The 18,083-nt window shown below is 38.1% G+C and overlaps 1 protein-coding gene and 1 non-coding gene across 2 annotated transcripts; both read right to left on the reverse strand.

Moving 5' to 3' along the window:
• Positions 1 to 2,150: 2,150 nt before the first annotated feature.
• Positions 2,151 to 2,693, reverse strand: LOC131656715 (uncharacterized mitochondrial protein AtMg00810-like). The gene has a single exon (XM_058926349.1). It carries the CDS (start codon positions 2,691 to 2,693, stop codon positions 2,151 to 2,153), a length of 543 nt encoding a protein of 180 aa, XP_058782332.1.
• A 3,062-nt stretch (positions 2,694 to 5,755) lies between these two features.
• LOC131645392 (small nucleolar RNA R71) lies at positions 5,756 to 5,862 on the reverse strand. The gene has a single exon (XR_009297017.1). It is a non-coding gene; the product is annotated as a small nucleolar RNA R71 (small nucleolar RNA).
• Between the last annotated feature and the right edge of the window lie 12,221 nt (positions 5,863 to 18,083).

Consider the following 18,083-nt stretch of genomic DNA (forward strand, 5'->3'; position numbering starts at 1 on the left):
TAAAACTTAAAACTGAGATTCAAATCAAACCGCATAGATTTTTATTGATTTGGTTCGGTTTTAAAACCGAACCAAAAACAATCAATTTTAATTATATTTGCTTTAATTATACTTATCCATTTAATTAAAATTTTCTAATCCATTTACATCTAAAGAAGAGAGAACTTTCGATATACTATTTTTTAAAAAAATATTATTTAATTTAGAAATGAGTTTTCACAATTTTATTTTTAGAGTCATGCTAACATGTGCCCTTAGTTAAGAGTTAAATGTGGAATTTTTTTTAGAAATGGTACATTATTTTCATTAAAAGTTGATTAGGGCACATATTAGCTTTATCTATATTTTTATTGTATTTAAGTTTATTACGTTTTCTAATACAAATTTTTTATATTTAAGTTTTTTAACATATGCTTTTGGGACATACGTTAGCTCTATCCTTATTTTTATCTTCTATAAAAATGTATTTAGTTAATTGGAGATTATAGGTGTTTTATACATAATTGAAATGAAGTAGTTATTAAAAATAAAGCTACGCATAAATAAGATAAATTATACACATACAGATTTTAATCAATACGGTGAAAATCACATATGTGCGAGACTATTTTATTGTTCAGATTACATAAAGCTTAAAAATAATCAATAAATGGATATACTAGTAGTATATTTTATTAGAAGCCATGTACGTAAACGGAGACAGAAGTTTTCATATATGTGATGATGATTATGATTATGATGCAAGACGAGAATCTAGCAATAGAAGAACCCGTGAATGATGTCTGGCCCGCATGCATGGAGACCAACTATTCTTTTCCTCTCCACTCATCATCATCAATATCTCTCTTAGTCTGCATGCAAAAGAAGGAGTATCACAGAACTAGAAAACCAAGAATCACTGAAACACTAGAGCATCTCCAATGGTGCAACCCATTTTTGGGTTCTTTATGGGTCCCACTAGCCACATCATCTTAAAATAATTTTTATAATTTTTATTTTAATTGTATAATTCTAAAAAGTTATTATTGGGCCCACAACTTTACCTCATAAACTAATTTGATTGGGTACCACAATTTTTTCATAGTTGCATTGCAATGCAATGGTACTATGATGTGGCATGTCTAGGTGGAGAACTTATTAGAAGGAACTACCATTGGAGATGGTCTTATGAGATTGTTATCATAATGTCATATAGTATCTATTTAACCAATCCACTAGGGAATTAAGATCCACATACATACAGGCTCTCATCATCGTCTAAAACTGTCATATTATTTGGAAGCGTGCACTAGTCAAAAAGTTAATTTCCACTTGAATGCATGATACTACATGCAAAACCATATCAATTGGCATGCATGTCTATATATGATCAACTGTCTAGGAAATAGGAATGCGTGTGGTAATTCACTTTTTAATTACAACAACTGGATTTTAGAAAACGAAAATAGTACTCTCTTTGATCTTTATTATAAGAGAAAATTATCTTTTTAAATTTATGGAATGATTTGACCTTTGTATGTACCAAATACTCCTTCCGGTCTCAATTATAAGCAAATATTTAATTTTTAGATTCATTCAACAATCAATGTATTTAGTCTAATAATAGACTAAATACATTGATTGTTGAATGAATCTAAAAATTAAATTTTTGCTTATAAATGAGACCAGAGATTAATTATTGGATAAATCTAAAAAGTAAATTCTCTCTTATATTAAGGATCAGAGGGAGTACTATACTGTTAATAGAAATTTTAGTATTGCATTAGTTAATTATTGGAGCACAAACTTAAAGATGAAGAAGATGATGATGGAAGAGAGAGAAAAAGAAAAACTAACTTTTCTCTTAATTAAAAAAATGGTTACGATGAATGATTTAACGCGTTACAAATTACAAAACAAAAATACAAATATACTAAATTCATATTAGGCCTAACTAATTAAAACCCAACACAAAGCCCAACAAACTAACAACAAATACTCTAAATGTGCAGTTACACCTCAACACCATCTCTTAATTCACATTTAGAGCTAAACTCAAGCTTCTTGAAGCATAAAGAAATGAGACTTCTCAAATATTTGAAAAAATATCCAAAAGTACTTCTTTTGTCAACTCTATCACCACATCAGTCAGATTCTGAGTAGCACATCAATTATGACTCACATTCATCTCCAGAAGGAAACATAACTCCAAACTTCAGAGTCCCCTTAATATACCTCAAAATCCTAACAACAACTTGATAATGTGACCACTTTAGTTCGTTCATAAACCTACTCACCATTTCAACTGCGTAACAAATGTCATGTCTGGTATTAGAAAGATATCTCAGCGAGCCTACTAACTGTTTGAAAGTAGTAGCATCCACATCATCACCCTCAGCATCAGAATCCAATTTGTGATTCATCTCAGCAGGTGTGACTGCAGACTTATAATTTGTCAGCTTGTATCTCTTCAGAAGCTCAAGCTCATATTTCAGCTGATGCAGAATGATACCCTTCTTAGAGTACAAAACCTCCATCCCTAGAAAGTATATCAACTTTTCTAGGTCAGTAATCTCAAATTCATTCATCAGCACCTTCTTGAACTTGACTATCTCATAAGAGCAACTCCCTGTCAGCAATATGTCATCAACATAAAGACCTACCATAATCATATTGCCTTCAGAAGTATGTTGAATATAAACACCATATTCCATCTCACATTTCTGAAACCTCTGCTTCTTGAAAAACGAATCAATGTTCAATTTCCACGCTCTGGGAGCTTGCTTCAACCCATACTAGGCTTTATGCAACTTGTACACCATCCCTCGCTGATTATTTTTCTTAAATTCAGGAATTTGTGACACATAAACTTCTTCTTGTAAATGATCGCTCAAAAATGAAAATTTAACATCCAGATGTATCATAGACTAATCCCTATTAGCAACTATAGCAATCACCAACCTGATTGTTTCATGTCTATCTATAGGTGAAAACACCTCAAAACAATCTAGCTCAGGTTTCCGAAGAAAACCTCTAGCTACAAACCTTGATTTATGTTTGCCAATTGATCCACCTGACTTCAACTTCACCTTGAAAACCCATCTAACGTTGATGGATTTTTTCTCCTTTGGAAGCTTAGTCAACTCCTAAGTTTTTTTTCTTTCTATAGTCTCAAGTTCTTCTTTCATGGCCTTCAATTAAACTTTCTTCTTGAGTGCTTCTTCTGTATTCACAGGTTCACAGTCTACTAACATGGAACACTGAGTAACTTCGCCTTCAGAGTATATTTCAGTATCACGTAACATGTCAAACTCTAAAGAACCTTCTAGATATTTGTCTCATTCTTTGTGGTCTCTAAACTTATTCTGGATCTTTTACAGATCATGGAACATTGTCAGCTTCTAGACTGATAACACGATTTTATATCGTATATTTAGCTTGAAATCCGTAGATATTTATAGCATTTTCCGTTTATTATGTTAATTTATTATGATATTACGCGAGTATTTGCTTTGTTTCAGGTTTTACACTCTTATTATGACTATTTGTGAAAAGGAGAAGAAATGGAGTTAAAATGACCACTATTTGTGCCTAAAAGATGAAAAAGGAGTGCTGAAGTGAAAGAGGGGTGCAAATAAGACCCAAAGGCCAAAAAGAGACAATTCAGCCCACAAAGGAACCAAAGGCGCGTGGCCCAAAACCTTGCCAGCACATGGAGACGCACGTCTCCAATGTTCTACGCCACGTCACCAGAGTGGAGACACCTGTCTCCAGCTCCTCCTACTTTTACTCCACTTGAGACGCACGTCTCAAGTCATTCAACAGAACTTCCCCAAGAATCGGAGACGCACGTCTCCAAGTCCAAGTCTGCTGAGTTCCTCTTTTCACGCAACGTCACAGCAAAACCTCCCCTATAAATAGAACCTGCTACCTCACTTCCAAAGGGTCCGATTTCCTGCCAACGAAGTGCTGCCGAAATTGTACCGCGAACCATATTTTTCATTCTGCTTTCATTCAAACACTTATTTTCTCACAACGATTTCTACACCGGAAATTGTTGTGAACTTTTTATAAATCTAGCCTTACGTTAGATTTATCGCTTTTATTCCCTTGTTTTATTTTCTGTCCGTTTAAATTCCGAAGAACGATCCAGCCAACCTGTGGTGGAAGTTCGATACTTGAAGATTTACTTGCCATTTATTTAATTCAGGTTTAATATTTACCGCCTTATTTATATATTGATTTGCATGATATATTATATGCCTTTTAACATGCCTTTTATTATAAGCCAAATTAGTTTATGCATGCTTAACCGTATTAATATGTCTGGCTAGATAGCTAAGGTATCGGTATGTAGAGTAAGTTAACTGTGGGATCCGAAATAAATTGGCTTAATTATGTTTTATTAACTATCACCTGTTTTTGGTTTATATGTCTAATTTAATTAGTAAGTCTTAAAACCAATAGAGCGAAAGTTTGAGGGGTTAAGACGGTCAAAGGTTAAAATCAATAGAGCGAAAGTTTGAGATCTTTAACTGGATAGTAGACATAGGACATTAAAACTAATTAGAACTTATTTATTTTCAAAAATTGTTTTTACACTCGAGCGGGATGGCGAAAGCGTACGTTAGGGATATTAGCATGTTCCGAGTCAACAGAGCGAAAGTTTGAGATTAGGAGATTTAAATAGATAACAACTTCGTAAAACAGGCATTTTATTAATTACGTTGTTTCCAAAAAGCTTTTCTAAAATCTAATGGGATGGCGAAAGCGTACATTAGGATTAGGATAGTAATCTAAATCAACAGAGCGAAAGTTTGAGACGAGGATTTTTAACCAATTGAATTAGTAAAGATTTTTAATTGAATTACCATCAGCCAATGGAACTTCGGATCACCTTAAGTTAAACGAAATACATACCGATGTCTGTTTATTATTATATTTCTTATTATTCACAATCACTCTCCCTTAAGAACAATCAAATTATTAGTAGCCTTAGCTTTACATAGTAACCTTAGATAACGGTAGATCGATTCATAGTCCCTGTGGATTCGATATCTTTTAAAACTACACGACACGACTGTGCACTTGCAGTCATCAGATTAATAGACACGTATAGTCGCGATCAAGTTTTTGGCGCCGTTGCCGGGGACTATTTAAGTCGATATCGTAACTCATTGTTACACCGTAGAGACTAGGGCAATTCTTTCTTTTCTTTCTGAATGATTGTATGCCAAATACTCGTTCACAAGGAGGAGATTTAATACAACGAATTAACGAGATCGAACGTTTCATTAACGTCAAACGTCGAGCTCGCAATCTTCCCGAAGTAGCACCAATTCCGATTAATCAGGAATTGACTTTTACTGATCAAATTAATCAAATCACCCCGAAGTTAGAGATGGCTAATATTCGTCCTCTTAGAGACTATGCTGCTCCTTCGCGCGTTGAACCACACTCAAGTATCGCACCTCCCGCGATCGAGGCAAACAATTTCGAACTGAAACCTTCATTGGTCCAAGCTGTTCAACAAAATCAATTCTCTAGAAGCCCTGCAGACGACCCCAACCTTCATTTATCTGTGTTCGTGCAATATGCCGACACTGTCAAAGCTAACAACGTCAATCCCGAAGCTATTCGATTACGTCTCTTTCCTTTCTCCTTAAGAGATAGAGCTAGAGCGTGGCTTCAATCCCTGCCTTCTAATTCCATAACCACATGAGACGAATTGAAGAGAGTATTCTTAGCAAGATACTTTCCACCTAGCAAAACTGCTATGCTAAGAGGGCAAATCAATGGATTTACCCAGAAGGACAACGAATCACTCTTCGAAGCTTGGGAACGTTACAAGGACATGCTTAGACTATGCCCTCATCATGGACTCGAACCATGGCTGATCATCCATACTTTCTATGGTGGTCTTCTATATAACACTAAAATGATTATAGATGCCGCTGCTGGCGGAGCATTAATGGACAAACCCCATGATGAAGCATACAAACTCATAGAGAACATGGCACAAAACCATTACCAATGGGGTGGAGAACGAGCCGCTCTAGAGAAAACCCAAACCAAAGGAGGAATGTACGAAGTAAGTGGTATAGACCGCGTTAACGCTAAAGTAGACGCTTTAACTCAAAAGATCGAAAATTTAACCATCACTCCTTCAGCCACCGCCGCTGCTGTAGCACCTAACTGCGAGATTTGTGGTTTAACTGGACATGTAGTTGCTGAGTGTCAACTCTTGACTGGAGTCCCGTATGATCAAGTAAACTATGCTCAAGGAAACCCTTATTCTAACACGTACAACCCTGGATGGAAAAACCACCCGAACTTTTCTTATAAGAACAACAACGCGTTGTACGCGCCTGGACAAGCTCCCGCTGTACCACCTGGCTATCAAAAAGCGCCTGAAGCTGCTCAAAATACCCCTAGGAAGTCGAATCTAGAAATCATGATGGAGAAATTCATACCTTCCCAACAACAAACCAATAAAGACTTCCTAAACCAAAACATCCACAACAGCGAGCAACTAAAACAACTATCGAACAAAGTAGATGCCTTAGCTACTCATAACAAAATGCTAGAAACTCAAATCTCACAAGTAGCCCAACAACAAGCACCTACTGCTGCCCCTGCTGGCACGTTTCCTGCTCAACCACAACCTAATCCTAAAGGACATGCGAACGCGATAACATTGCGAAGTGGAACGAATTACGATGGACCCATTGATCCTAGAACTCAAAACGTACCCGTGTCACAACAAGAGCCAAAGGAAACCCAAAAGACATCAACTGATGACCAAACTGCTAAGACTAATGAGAACAATAACGAAGTGGAACCTGAAAAAGAGAAACCTTACGTTCCACCACCACCTTATAAGCCACCAATTCCTTACCCTCAGAGATTAGCTAAATCAAAAACCGAAGTGCAATTTAAAAGATTTGTAGAACTTCTGAAACAACTAAACATAACCATACCATTCACAGAAGCCATAACTGAAATGCCTTCATACGCTAAATTCTTGAAAGAAATCCTATCAAACAAAAAGAAACTCGAGGATAACGAAACTGTAACACTTACCGCTGAGTGTAGCGCTATCATCCAGAATAACATGCCTCCTAAACTGAAAGACCCTGGTAGTTTCTCTATACCTTGCGTAATAGGAAAGACCATTATAGAGAAAGCCCTGTGCGACTTAGGAACCAGTGTTAGTCTGATGCCTCTTTCAACCTGTAAGAAGTTAAATCTAGGTGAGCTTAAGTCAACGAGAATGTCTCTTCAACTAGCTGACCATTCAGTTAAATACCCTGTAGGAATGTTAGAAAATATCCCTGTTCGTGTAGGTCAATTCTACATCCCAACTGACTTCATCATAATGGATATCCAAGAAGATTCTAACATCCCGATCATACTAGGAAGACCGTTCTTAGCAACCGCCGGTGCAATTATAGATGTCAAGCGAGGAAAACTCACTTTCGAAGTAGGAGAGGAGAAAATAGAATTTATCCTTTCCCAATTCTTAAAAGCACCTTCTATAATTGACACATGCTGCTCTGCCGACATAATCGACGAGTGTGTCAATGAAATAAAATCCGAACCGAATAAGGAAACTGAGATCCTAAGAATTCCTATGCCGCCAATTTTTGAAGATGACAACTGGCGTGAGGAATATCAAGATGACCACCTGAGTGAATGCTTAGCTTTAACTCCCGATCCTATACCTGGACCTAAGAAACCTGCTATAGAGCTGAAAACACTACCTACCGATCTTAGATACGAATTTCTAGACGAAGAACTAAACCGACCAGTTATAGTGAATGCCAACTTAGGACGAACCGAGACTGAAAAATTACTTAATGTCCTAAGAAAATACCTGACCGCTTTAGGATATAACATATCAGATCTGAAAGGTATAAGCCCTTCTCTGTGTATGCACCGCATTATGCTCGAAGACGATAGTAAAACCTCTAGGGAACATCAAAGACGAATAAATCCAATTATGAGCGATGCGGTTAAAAAGGAAATCCAAAAACTGCTTGAAGCCGGAATAATATATCCTATATCCGATAGAAAGTGGGTTAGCCCTGTTCATGTCGTACCAAAGAAAGGAGGAGTTACTGTAATTACTAACGCAAAAGGCGAATCTGTAGCACAACGTACCCAAACTGGATGGAGAATGTGCATCGACTATAGGAAGCTAAACAAAGCCACCCGAAAAGACCACTTCCCATTACCATTCATAGATAAAATTCTCGAACGCCTAGCTAAACACTCACATTTCTGTTATCTAGATGGATACTCCGGATTCTTCCAAATTCCTATCCACCCTGACGACCAAGAGAAGACCACGTTTACCTGTCCTTATGGTACTTTCGCTTATAGGCGAATGCCCTTTGGACTTTGCAATGCACCCGCGACCTTCCAAAGATGCATGATGGCAATATTTGCCGACTTCCTGGATGGAATAATGGAGGTCTTTATGGACGACTTCTCGGTCTGTGGGAGAAGTTTTGAAAAATGCTTAGAGAACCTTGAATTGGTACTTAAACGATGCGTAAGCGTAAACCTAGTCCTTAATTGGGAAAAATGCCATTTCACGGTTCGACAAGGAATTGTACTTGGACACATCGTATCTGATAGAGGGATCGAAGTAGATAAAGCAAAAATCGAGATTATCGAAAACCTTCAACCTCCCAAAACTGTTAGAGAAATAAGAAGTTTTCTGGGACACGCTGGTTTTTACCGACGTTTCATTAAGGATTTCTCTAAAATAACCAAACCCTTAACCGAATTACTAATGAAAGACGCCGAATTTATTTTTACTGATAAATGCACTGAAGCATTCCATACGCTTAAACGAGCACTAATCTCTGCGCCGATTATGCAACCGCCCGACTGGAATGAACCTTTCGAAATAATATGTGACGCAAGTGATTATGCTGTAGGAGCCGTTCTAGGGCAAAGAAAGGATAAGAAACTACATGTCATATACTATGCAAGTAGAACCCTAGACGAAGCTCAGATGAATTATGCCACGACGGAAAAGGAATTATTAGCCGTGGTATTCGCATTAGATAAGTTCCGTTCTTACCTGGTAGGAGCCAAAATTATCATATACACTGACCACGCCGCCATTAGGTACCTCCTAACCAAGAAGGACGCCAAACCGAAACTGTTGAGATGGATCCTGTTATTACAAGAGTTCGATCTGGAAATTAAAGACAAAAAAGGAACTGAAAATGTCGTAGCAGATCATCTTTCTCGACTAGAAAATCTGAAACCCGAACAAGTACCAGTTGACGATGATTTCCCCTACGAAAGACTCATCGCTCAGTTAGAAGCCAATGAATTAGAACCATACCATTCAATCGCTGAAACCAACACCTTCGCAGAAATAGCTTTAGCCCACTCCGACACACCTTGGTATGCAGATTTTGTAAACTACCTAGCTGCTGGTGTACTTCCTCCTGATCTAAGCTACCAACAGAAGAAGAAATTCTTCCATGACCTAAAACATTACTATTGGGACGACCCGCTCCTGTTCAAAAGAGGCCCCGATGGAATCTTTAGACGTTGTGTACCCGAGGAAGAAATAAGAAGCATAATAACACACTGTCATTCTGCACCGTGTGGAGGACACCATAGCACATCTAGAACCTGCGCCAAAATCCTTCAATCTGGACTCTTCTGGCCCAACCTGTGGAAAGACGTTTATTTTGCTGTATTAAGCTGTGATAGATGCCAACGAACCGGAAATATTTCGAGACGTGACGAAATGCCTCAAAAGGGCATTCTAGAAGTAGAAATATTTGACGTCTGGGGAATAGACTTCATGGGTCCGTTTCCATCGTCGTTTGGAAATCAATATATACTCGTAGCTGTCGATTACGTTTCGAAATGGATAGAAGCTATTGCTTCTCCTACAAACGATACACGAGTAGTTATCAAACTCTTCAAAAACGTCATCTTTCCTAGGTTCGGTGTGCCAAGACTGGTAATTAGCGATGGTGGGTCCCACTTCATTTCAAGGATACTTGAGAAACTCCTTCGAAAATATGGAGTAAATCATCGAATAGCTACACCGTACCATCCACAAACAAGCGGACAAGTAGAAGTATCTAACCGCGAAATAAAACAAATATTGGAGAAAACTGTTGCTATATCTAGAAAAGATTGGTCAACCAAGCTAAACGAAGCTTTATGGGCTTATAGAACAGCTTTCAAAACTCCAATTGGAACAACTCCTTTCAAACTCGTTTATGGAAAATTATGCCACCTCCCGGTAGAGTTAGAACATAAAGCCTATTGGGCCATTAAGAATTTAAACCTAAACTACACTGCCGCTGGTGAGAAACGACTTCTGGACATAAACGAATTGGAAGAACTTAGACAAGACGCTTACGAAAACGCCAAAATCTATAAAGAGAGAACAAAAAGATGGCACGACAAGCGTATATCTAGGAAAATTTTTAGCATAGGCGATAAAGTACTTTTATTTAATTCGAGACTAAAATTATTTCCTGGTAAGTTACGATCTAGATGGTCCAGTCCTTTCGAAATAACTAACATATTTCCGAGTGGAGCGATTGAAATCAAAGGAGAAACCGTCAAACCTTTTGTCGTAAATGGGCAACGTCTTAAGTATTACCATCATCTTGAACACGATGAAAACATCGAACTTTTTAAACTTGACGAGCTGCCCGCTCTTTCGAAAAAATAGTTTTCTATTTCTAAAATCGTCGAGCTTACGACATAAAACAAAGCGCTTGGTGGGAGACAACCCACAATTATTTTTATTTCTATTTCTTTTACTATCCTATTTTTTATTTTATTTTAAATTTTTAATTTTCGATTCTATTTTGAACTATTTTAGTTTTTCTACATCTTTATATTTTTCCTACATTTTATAATAATTACTATAATTATAACTGCTATCTTAAATCGAGAAAATATTTTCTTTTTATAATTATATTTATTATTATAACTTGTTACTTAATTTTATTTCATTTTTATTTTTAAATCAACAATAGCCTAGTTCTAACTTAATCTTAATATTTTCAACTTCTAGGTTTTTCTTAACTACTAACTAAGATGCAAGAAGTCGATAATATGGAAGTTGTGTTCCGTGGTAGAGGAGAAGAAGCAAGATTTGATAAGCTGGCTGAAAGACAAATGGATTTGACTTGCTACCCCCACCAACCGACTATGGTAAGACTTGGTATCGAAGAAAGCGTTCTACACCTGCTAAACCAAATTGGTTGGACTGGTTCTCACCTGTTCCGCAAGTTTAGTACCTACCGGAAGCTCACTCTGGAATTCTTGAGCTCCCTGACCTATCTTCCTAACTGTGGACAAGGACTGAGAAAAGGAGTCATTCTCTTTAGACTCTTTGGTATGGAATTTAATTTTTGCATCCGAGACTTTGCTGAAATGCTAGAGCTACCTCATGGATCAGATGCATACACCCGAGTAGCTGAAGACAGCCTTGCGTACTGGGAGTTGGAACGATATTGGGGCAAGATCACTGGAAACGACAACCCTGAAGAGAACGAATTCCAATCTGAGAACATCCATAACCCCGCTTTCAGATACTTCCATAAGATCATTGCTCACTACATCTTTGGTAAACCCGATAATGTCACTGAAGTTTCTAGAGAAGAGTTATTCATCATGTTCTGCTCCTCTCAGAATCGCCCGTTCAATGCCATCGCATTCATGCTAACAAACTTCGAGCGCATCACGCAAGACGAAGTTTCACCTATTAGGATCGGCGGATTTGTCACTATGATTGCCAATGCTATAGGAATGAGAGTACCTTTGCTTAGATTGACACCTCTTGGTTCCCACAATTCTATGGACATTCATTTCTGCTTTAACCGAGGTATCATCGGTAACCTTGGACCTGATCAGTTTGATTTACTCATTGATAACAAAGTATTGGATCAGTTCACCTTACCGAGTCCAAGGACGAGTGTGCACAACCCTGCTAACTGGCTTTACTATGGTCAGATTCCTGAGAGAGAACCCTCACCTGAAACCCCTCAAGCTTATGAGCATTTTGATGAGGAAATGCACGTATCAGAATCTGAGCCTAACACTCCTCCTGGATACTATGACCCTAATCCTGAAGATGAACCCATTCCTGATTATGAACCTCTTTCTGAAGATGTACCTATACCTGAGTATGAGCCTGAAACTCCTTCTGAAGATTCTGCTGATGATTACACTGTTGATATGACTGATGTCAAGCTCGAGGCACAACAACCCGCTGCATCCACCGCATCGATGAATCAAAGAATGCCTAATCTGAACGCACACGAGCAAGCCATCACTGCACTGCAACAAGATGTACAACATGTGCGCAACGAGCTACACACTTTGCAAATGCATTTCTTCGATTTCATCGACACCGTTAATGCCCAATTCGACGAAGTTTTCAAACCCATTTATTCTAATGTGCACAACAATAGACGTGGCTAGATGTTACCGTTTAGATTATTAGATTTTATTTCTAGTTTTAGCAATTTCTATTCCTAGTTTAGATTTTCACCTTTCTGCACTTTTACATTCTGCTCATGTCAACACTCGGTACCGGTTTAATTTTAAATGTAATATTTTATTCATTACTGCTGCTGTGTTATAATATTCTGCTGTCTGACTGCTATATATATTCATGAATGCATATAACTCACTCAGTCTGGTATTTAGCTGTTTATAGTAACATCACATGTCCCATCTATGCTATTCTCATAATTTTGTATCTGTCAGCACGTGACTACAGCACCACATGCGAAATGGGCATGTCCCTAGGCTAGGAGACGCACGTCTCCACCTCTATGGGACCAGCCTCTGCATGCAAAGGACAGGAGACGCCCGTCTCCATGCCTGTTCCCCAGCAGACTGGCTGCCTGAGACGCGCGTCTTCCCAAGGGCAGCAGTCTGCAAGTTTGACCACGCAGAATCTCTTTACTCCACTTTTTGAATTTTGAATTTGAATTTCAAAATTCATTCTTCCTCATTCTTCCCCTATTTATTCCATTTAAACATCATAAACATCATTCATCCTCCATCATTCACCTCTTTAACTCTACATCATTTCCCATTTCTCTATTCCATTCAAACTTCAAACACCACCATTAATCCATTTTAATTCTACATTAACCACACCATTCTCAAACCTCACTATAAAACCACACCACCACCACTCTTACTTTTCACAACCTTCATACCATTTTCTACCATTCTACTCTCATTTCTATTTTCCATTTTCAAACTCACCATGCCTCCACGTTCAATCATCCGTAGTGTGCGTCCTGAGAGACCACCTCCCGACCTTTCAAATATTATTTTCCGAGAAGACGATAATGATGCTCAACGAACAAAATACATCGCCTTCTATGAACGTTCGGTTGTTCCCACAAAATTTGTGAACACCGAATGTCTAGAAACTTTGGGTCTCATTGATGGTGTCACCCGTTTACTCACCAAATCTAGCCTACACCATCTTTGTACCGAACCCGTACCTACTTACGAGCCGCTCGTCTTAGAGTTCTTGAGCTCTTTCACCTACGACACTCCTTCTAATCAACCACTCTCAACCGGTAGCATCCAATTTCGGATGTTCAACCGTGAATTTACTCTGGATCAAGAAGAAGTGGCTACGTACTTGCATTTTAATACTACACCAAATGCTCTCCGTACTATATTTCAAGAACTCAATGGTCGACCTTGGGAAGAATTAGCTTTCGAATTTTGGTTTAATCTTACTGGCGAAATTCCTACCGGTTGGAGGGCTCTACATGCTTCTCACATTCAAAACCCCGCCATACGTTATTTTCAACGTGTTTTGGGGCACACTATTTTTGCGAGATCCAACAACCATAAGGTAAACCAACACGAACTATTTTTCCTCTACTGTGCGCTTAACAATATCCGTTTCAATGCCGCACCTTTTATGCTCCAACATATCCAAGGCTGTGTCAACGCCCCCGCTACAAACCCCTTTTTGTTTGGCGGACTTATTACCACCTTGGCATGTGCTTTAGGTCTTGGTGATGATCTCCTCTCCCTCTCTCATCTCATGCTACCTGCTCAATCACTCGACCTCACTTATTGCCGTGATTCCCACTTGGTTTCACCCCGCCATGATGGCCGATACACTTTGGTCGTCAACAAAGTTCTTATTCCTCATATAATCCTTCCATGCCCTGAAAGAATCAACATCCGTTATGTTCAGCGTTGGAGGCTTATTGAAGACAATCCTCAAGACAACCAACCTGAACATCCTAATGAACCTATGGATGCAAATGAAGAAGAACTCAACCAAGGGCAAGATGATGTCATCCAACCTCCTCAAAACAACCCTCCGCCTATCACTCTTGAAGCCATGTATGCTGCAATTCAACGACAAGATCAACTCGTTCAAGCTATGCAGACAAATCAAACTGAAACAATAAGGCTCATTCGAGAGATGCAACAAGAGCACCGTGACTATGCTATTAGGAACGAAGGTCAATACACTGAAATTGCTACATATTTGCATGATCTTAACATTCGTGTTAATGGCTCTCCTTCTGATAGACGTCGCCGTGTTCGTACAAGAGGCGCAAGCAGTTCTCGCAACCGCAACACTGAGGAGTAGTTCTCATGCATTGAGGACACTGCATCATCTAAGTCTGGGGGAGTCGTATTACTTGCTTTAGTTTTATTTCCTTTTAGTTTATTTCCTTTCCTTTTAGTTTATTTCCCTTCCTTGTAATGTTTTTCTAATTCAATAAAGAATATTTATGGAATTTCAAGTCTTATCTTTATAATTCCGTAGTTATTTCAATTTCTTCCATTCTCTTGAGCCATAAAAAATTTTTTTTGCTCCCAAACGATAAATGCAAAACCCCACACGTTCGAAAAATACGAAGCTACTCAAATACTCAACGCATAGAAATTGATTCAAGTCAATACCCTTATTGTCCCAACACTCTAAAACCCCCAAGTATGCGTAACCGATTTGAATACCCGTTATACCGAAACCATCGACTTTAATTTTTGAAGTAACCCTTAGTAGTTTATTCTAGCAGTTGGCACCGTCTTAGATACAAACTACGCAGAGAGTCGATGAATATAAGTGTATGATCCTCATAATAATAATTATGTGCTTAACCATAATAAGAAATGTGCCTACTAAGTAAGGTGATCCTCACAAGATCATTTAACCTAACGGTCGCAAATCTCAAATACAAAGAATTTAAAAACTCATTGTTGATTGGTTCAGAAGTCATCTGGTACTGAACTTGGTAGGAAGGACTATTGTCCGATTCCCCACAATCTACAAGTGAATGCTAAGGAGTATACCACATATTGTGCCAGAACTCCATGAGAAGGATCATAGTCACTAACCGACTACTCTGCTATGTGCGTGTCGAGATAATGGGCTTAATGTGATTGCGCACGAATGAAAAGGGTAAAACAAGATGACGAGTCAAGGTCAAGCTATAATGGCATGATTCGGATTGGTATGCATGCTGGGAGTTGTCTAGTGTTGCTACTATAAGTTTATTGCTAGGGTCTATATCATTATTTTCAAACAAAAACATTATGTAGCTGAGTATGACCAAACGACGTGGTGGAAGCGGATTTCATTTCGCTGTCCTCCTATCTTTACCTTATTATTTTGCTTGAGGACAAGCAAAGGTTCAAGTCTGGGGGAATTTGATAACACGATTTTATATCGTATATTTAGCTTGAAATTCGTAGATATTTATAGCATTTTCCGTTTATTATGTTAATTTATTATGATATTACGCGAGTATTTGCTTTGTTTCAGGTTTTACACTCTTATTATGACTATTTGTGAAAAGGAGAAGAAATGGAGTTAAAATGACCACTATTTGTGCCTAAAAGATGAAAAAGGAGTGCTGAAGTGAAAGAGGGGTGCAAATAAGACCCAAAGGCCAAAAAGAGACAATTCAGCCCACAAAGGAACCAAAGGCGCGTGGCCCAAAACCTTGCCAGCACATGGAGACGCACGTCTCCAATGTTCTACGCCACGTCACCAGAGTGGAGACGCCCGTCTCCAGCTCCTCCTACTTTTACTCCACTTGAGACGCACGTCTCAAGTCATTCAACAGAACTTCCCCAAGAATCGGAGACGCACGTCTCCAAGTCCAAGTCTGCTGAGTTCCTCTTTTCACGCAACGTCACAGCAAAACCTCCCCTATAAATAGAACCTGCTACCTCACTTCCAAAGGGTCCGATTTTCTGCCAACGAAGTGCTGCCGAAATTGTACCGCGAACCATATTTTTCATTCTGCTTTCATTCAAACACTTATTTTCTCACAACGATTTCTACACCGGAAATTGTTGTGAACTTTTTATAAATCTAGCCTTACGTTAGATTTATCGCTTTTATTCCCTTGTTTTATTTTCTGTCCGTTTAAATTCCGAAGAACGATCCAGCCAACCTGTGGTGGAAGTTCGATACTTGAAGATTTACTTGCCATTTATTTAATTCAGGTTTAATATTTACCGCCTTATTTATGTATTGATTTGCATGATATATTATATGCCTTTTAACATGCCTTTTATTATAAGCCAAATTAGTTTATGCATGCTTAACCGTATTAATATGTCTGGCTAGATAGCTAAGGTATCGGTATGTAGAGTAAGTTAACTGTGGGATCCGAAATAAATTGGCTTAATTATGTTTTATTAACTATCACCTGTTTTTGGTTTATATGTCTAATTTAATTAGTAAGTCTTAAAACCAATAGAGCGAACGTTTGAGGGGTTAAGACGGTCAAAGGTTAAAATCAATAGAGCGAAAGTTTGAGATCTTTAACTGGATAGTAGACATAGGACATTAAAACTAATTAGAACTTATTTATTTTCAAAAATTGTTTTTACACTCGAGCGGGATGGCGAAAGCGTACGTTAGGGATATTAGCATGTTCCGAGTCAACAGAGCGAAAGTTTGAGATTAGGAGATTTAAATAGATAACAACTTCGTAAAACAGGCATTTTATTAATTACGTTGTTTCCAAAAAGCTTTTCTAAAATCTAATGGGATGGCGAAAGCGTACATTAGGATTAGGATAGTAATCTAAATCAACAGAGCGAAAGTTTGAGACGAGGATTTTTAACCAATTGAATTAGTAAAGACTTTTAATTGAATTACCATCAGCCAATGGAACTTCGGATCACCTTAAGTTAAACGAAATACATACCGATGTCTGTTTATTATTATATTTCTTATTATTCACAATCACTCTCCCTTAAGAACAATCAAATTATTAGTATCCTTAGCTTTACATAGTAACCTTAGATAACAGTAGATCGATTCATAGTCCCTGTGGATTCGATATCTTTTAAAACTACACGACACGACTGTGTACTTGCAGTCATCAGATTAATAGACACGTATAGTCGCGATCATAGACCTCCTCCTGAAACACTACCTTCAAAATTACCACCTTCAGAGGCATGACCTTCAGAAGTTTGACCACCTCTAGAAGTTTCACCTATAAAGTCTTGACCATTAGATTCTAGACCACCTTTAGAGTTTGGATCACTTCCAGAGTCTGGATCACTTCCAGAATCTTCATCATAGTCACCTTCGGACTCTGATTCACCTTCAGAATCAAAATCATCTTCTGATTCTGACTCATCTCCAGAAACAACTTCCAAACTTTCTTCAGAAGCACCTCCAACACCAGAGGCAGGATTAGACATATTTCAATCCCAAATTTCTAAACTTTTTCACTATGACATCTCTGCTGAATTCTGACTTCTTAGAGATTGGACAATAAATTTTTTAAGCACTCGTACCGTGGCACCTCACCAGTAACATTACTTTACTTCAATCATCCAGCTTATTTCTTTTAGCATTTGGAACATGTTTATAGAAAACAAAAAAAAAAATAGCCTAAGATGAATCACACTTTGCTTATCTCTAGTCCACTTCTAAAAAGGAACAACTTCTTTCAGTTTCTTAGTTGGACACCTGCTGAGCACATACGTTGTAGTGGCAACAAATTCTCCCCACAACGAGTAAGGTAGCTTCTTCTACTTCAACACGCTCGTTGTCATATCAAGCAAAGTAAGATTCT

This window comes from Vicia villosa, linkage group LG1 (genome assembly GCF_029867415.1).
Source record: "Vicia villosa cultivar HV-30 ecotype Madison, WI linkage group LG1, Vvil1.0, whole genome shotgun sequence".
NCBI lineage: Eukaryota > Viridiplantae > Streptophyta > Magnoliopsida > Fabales > Fabaceae > Vicia > Vicia villosa.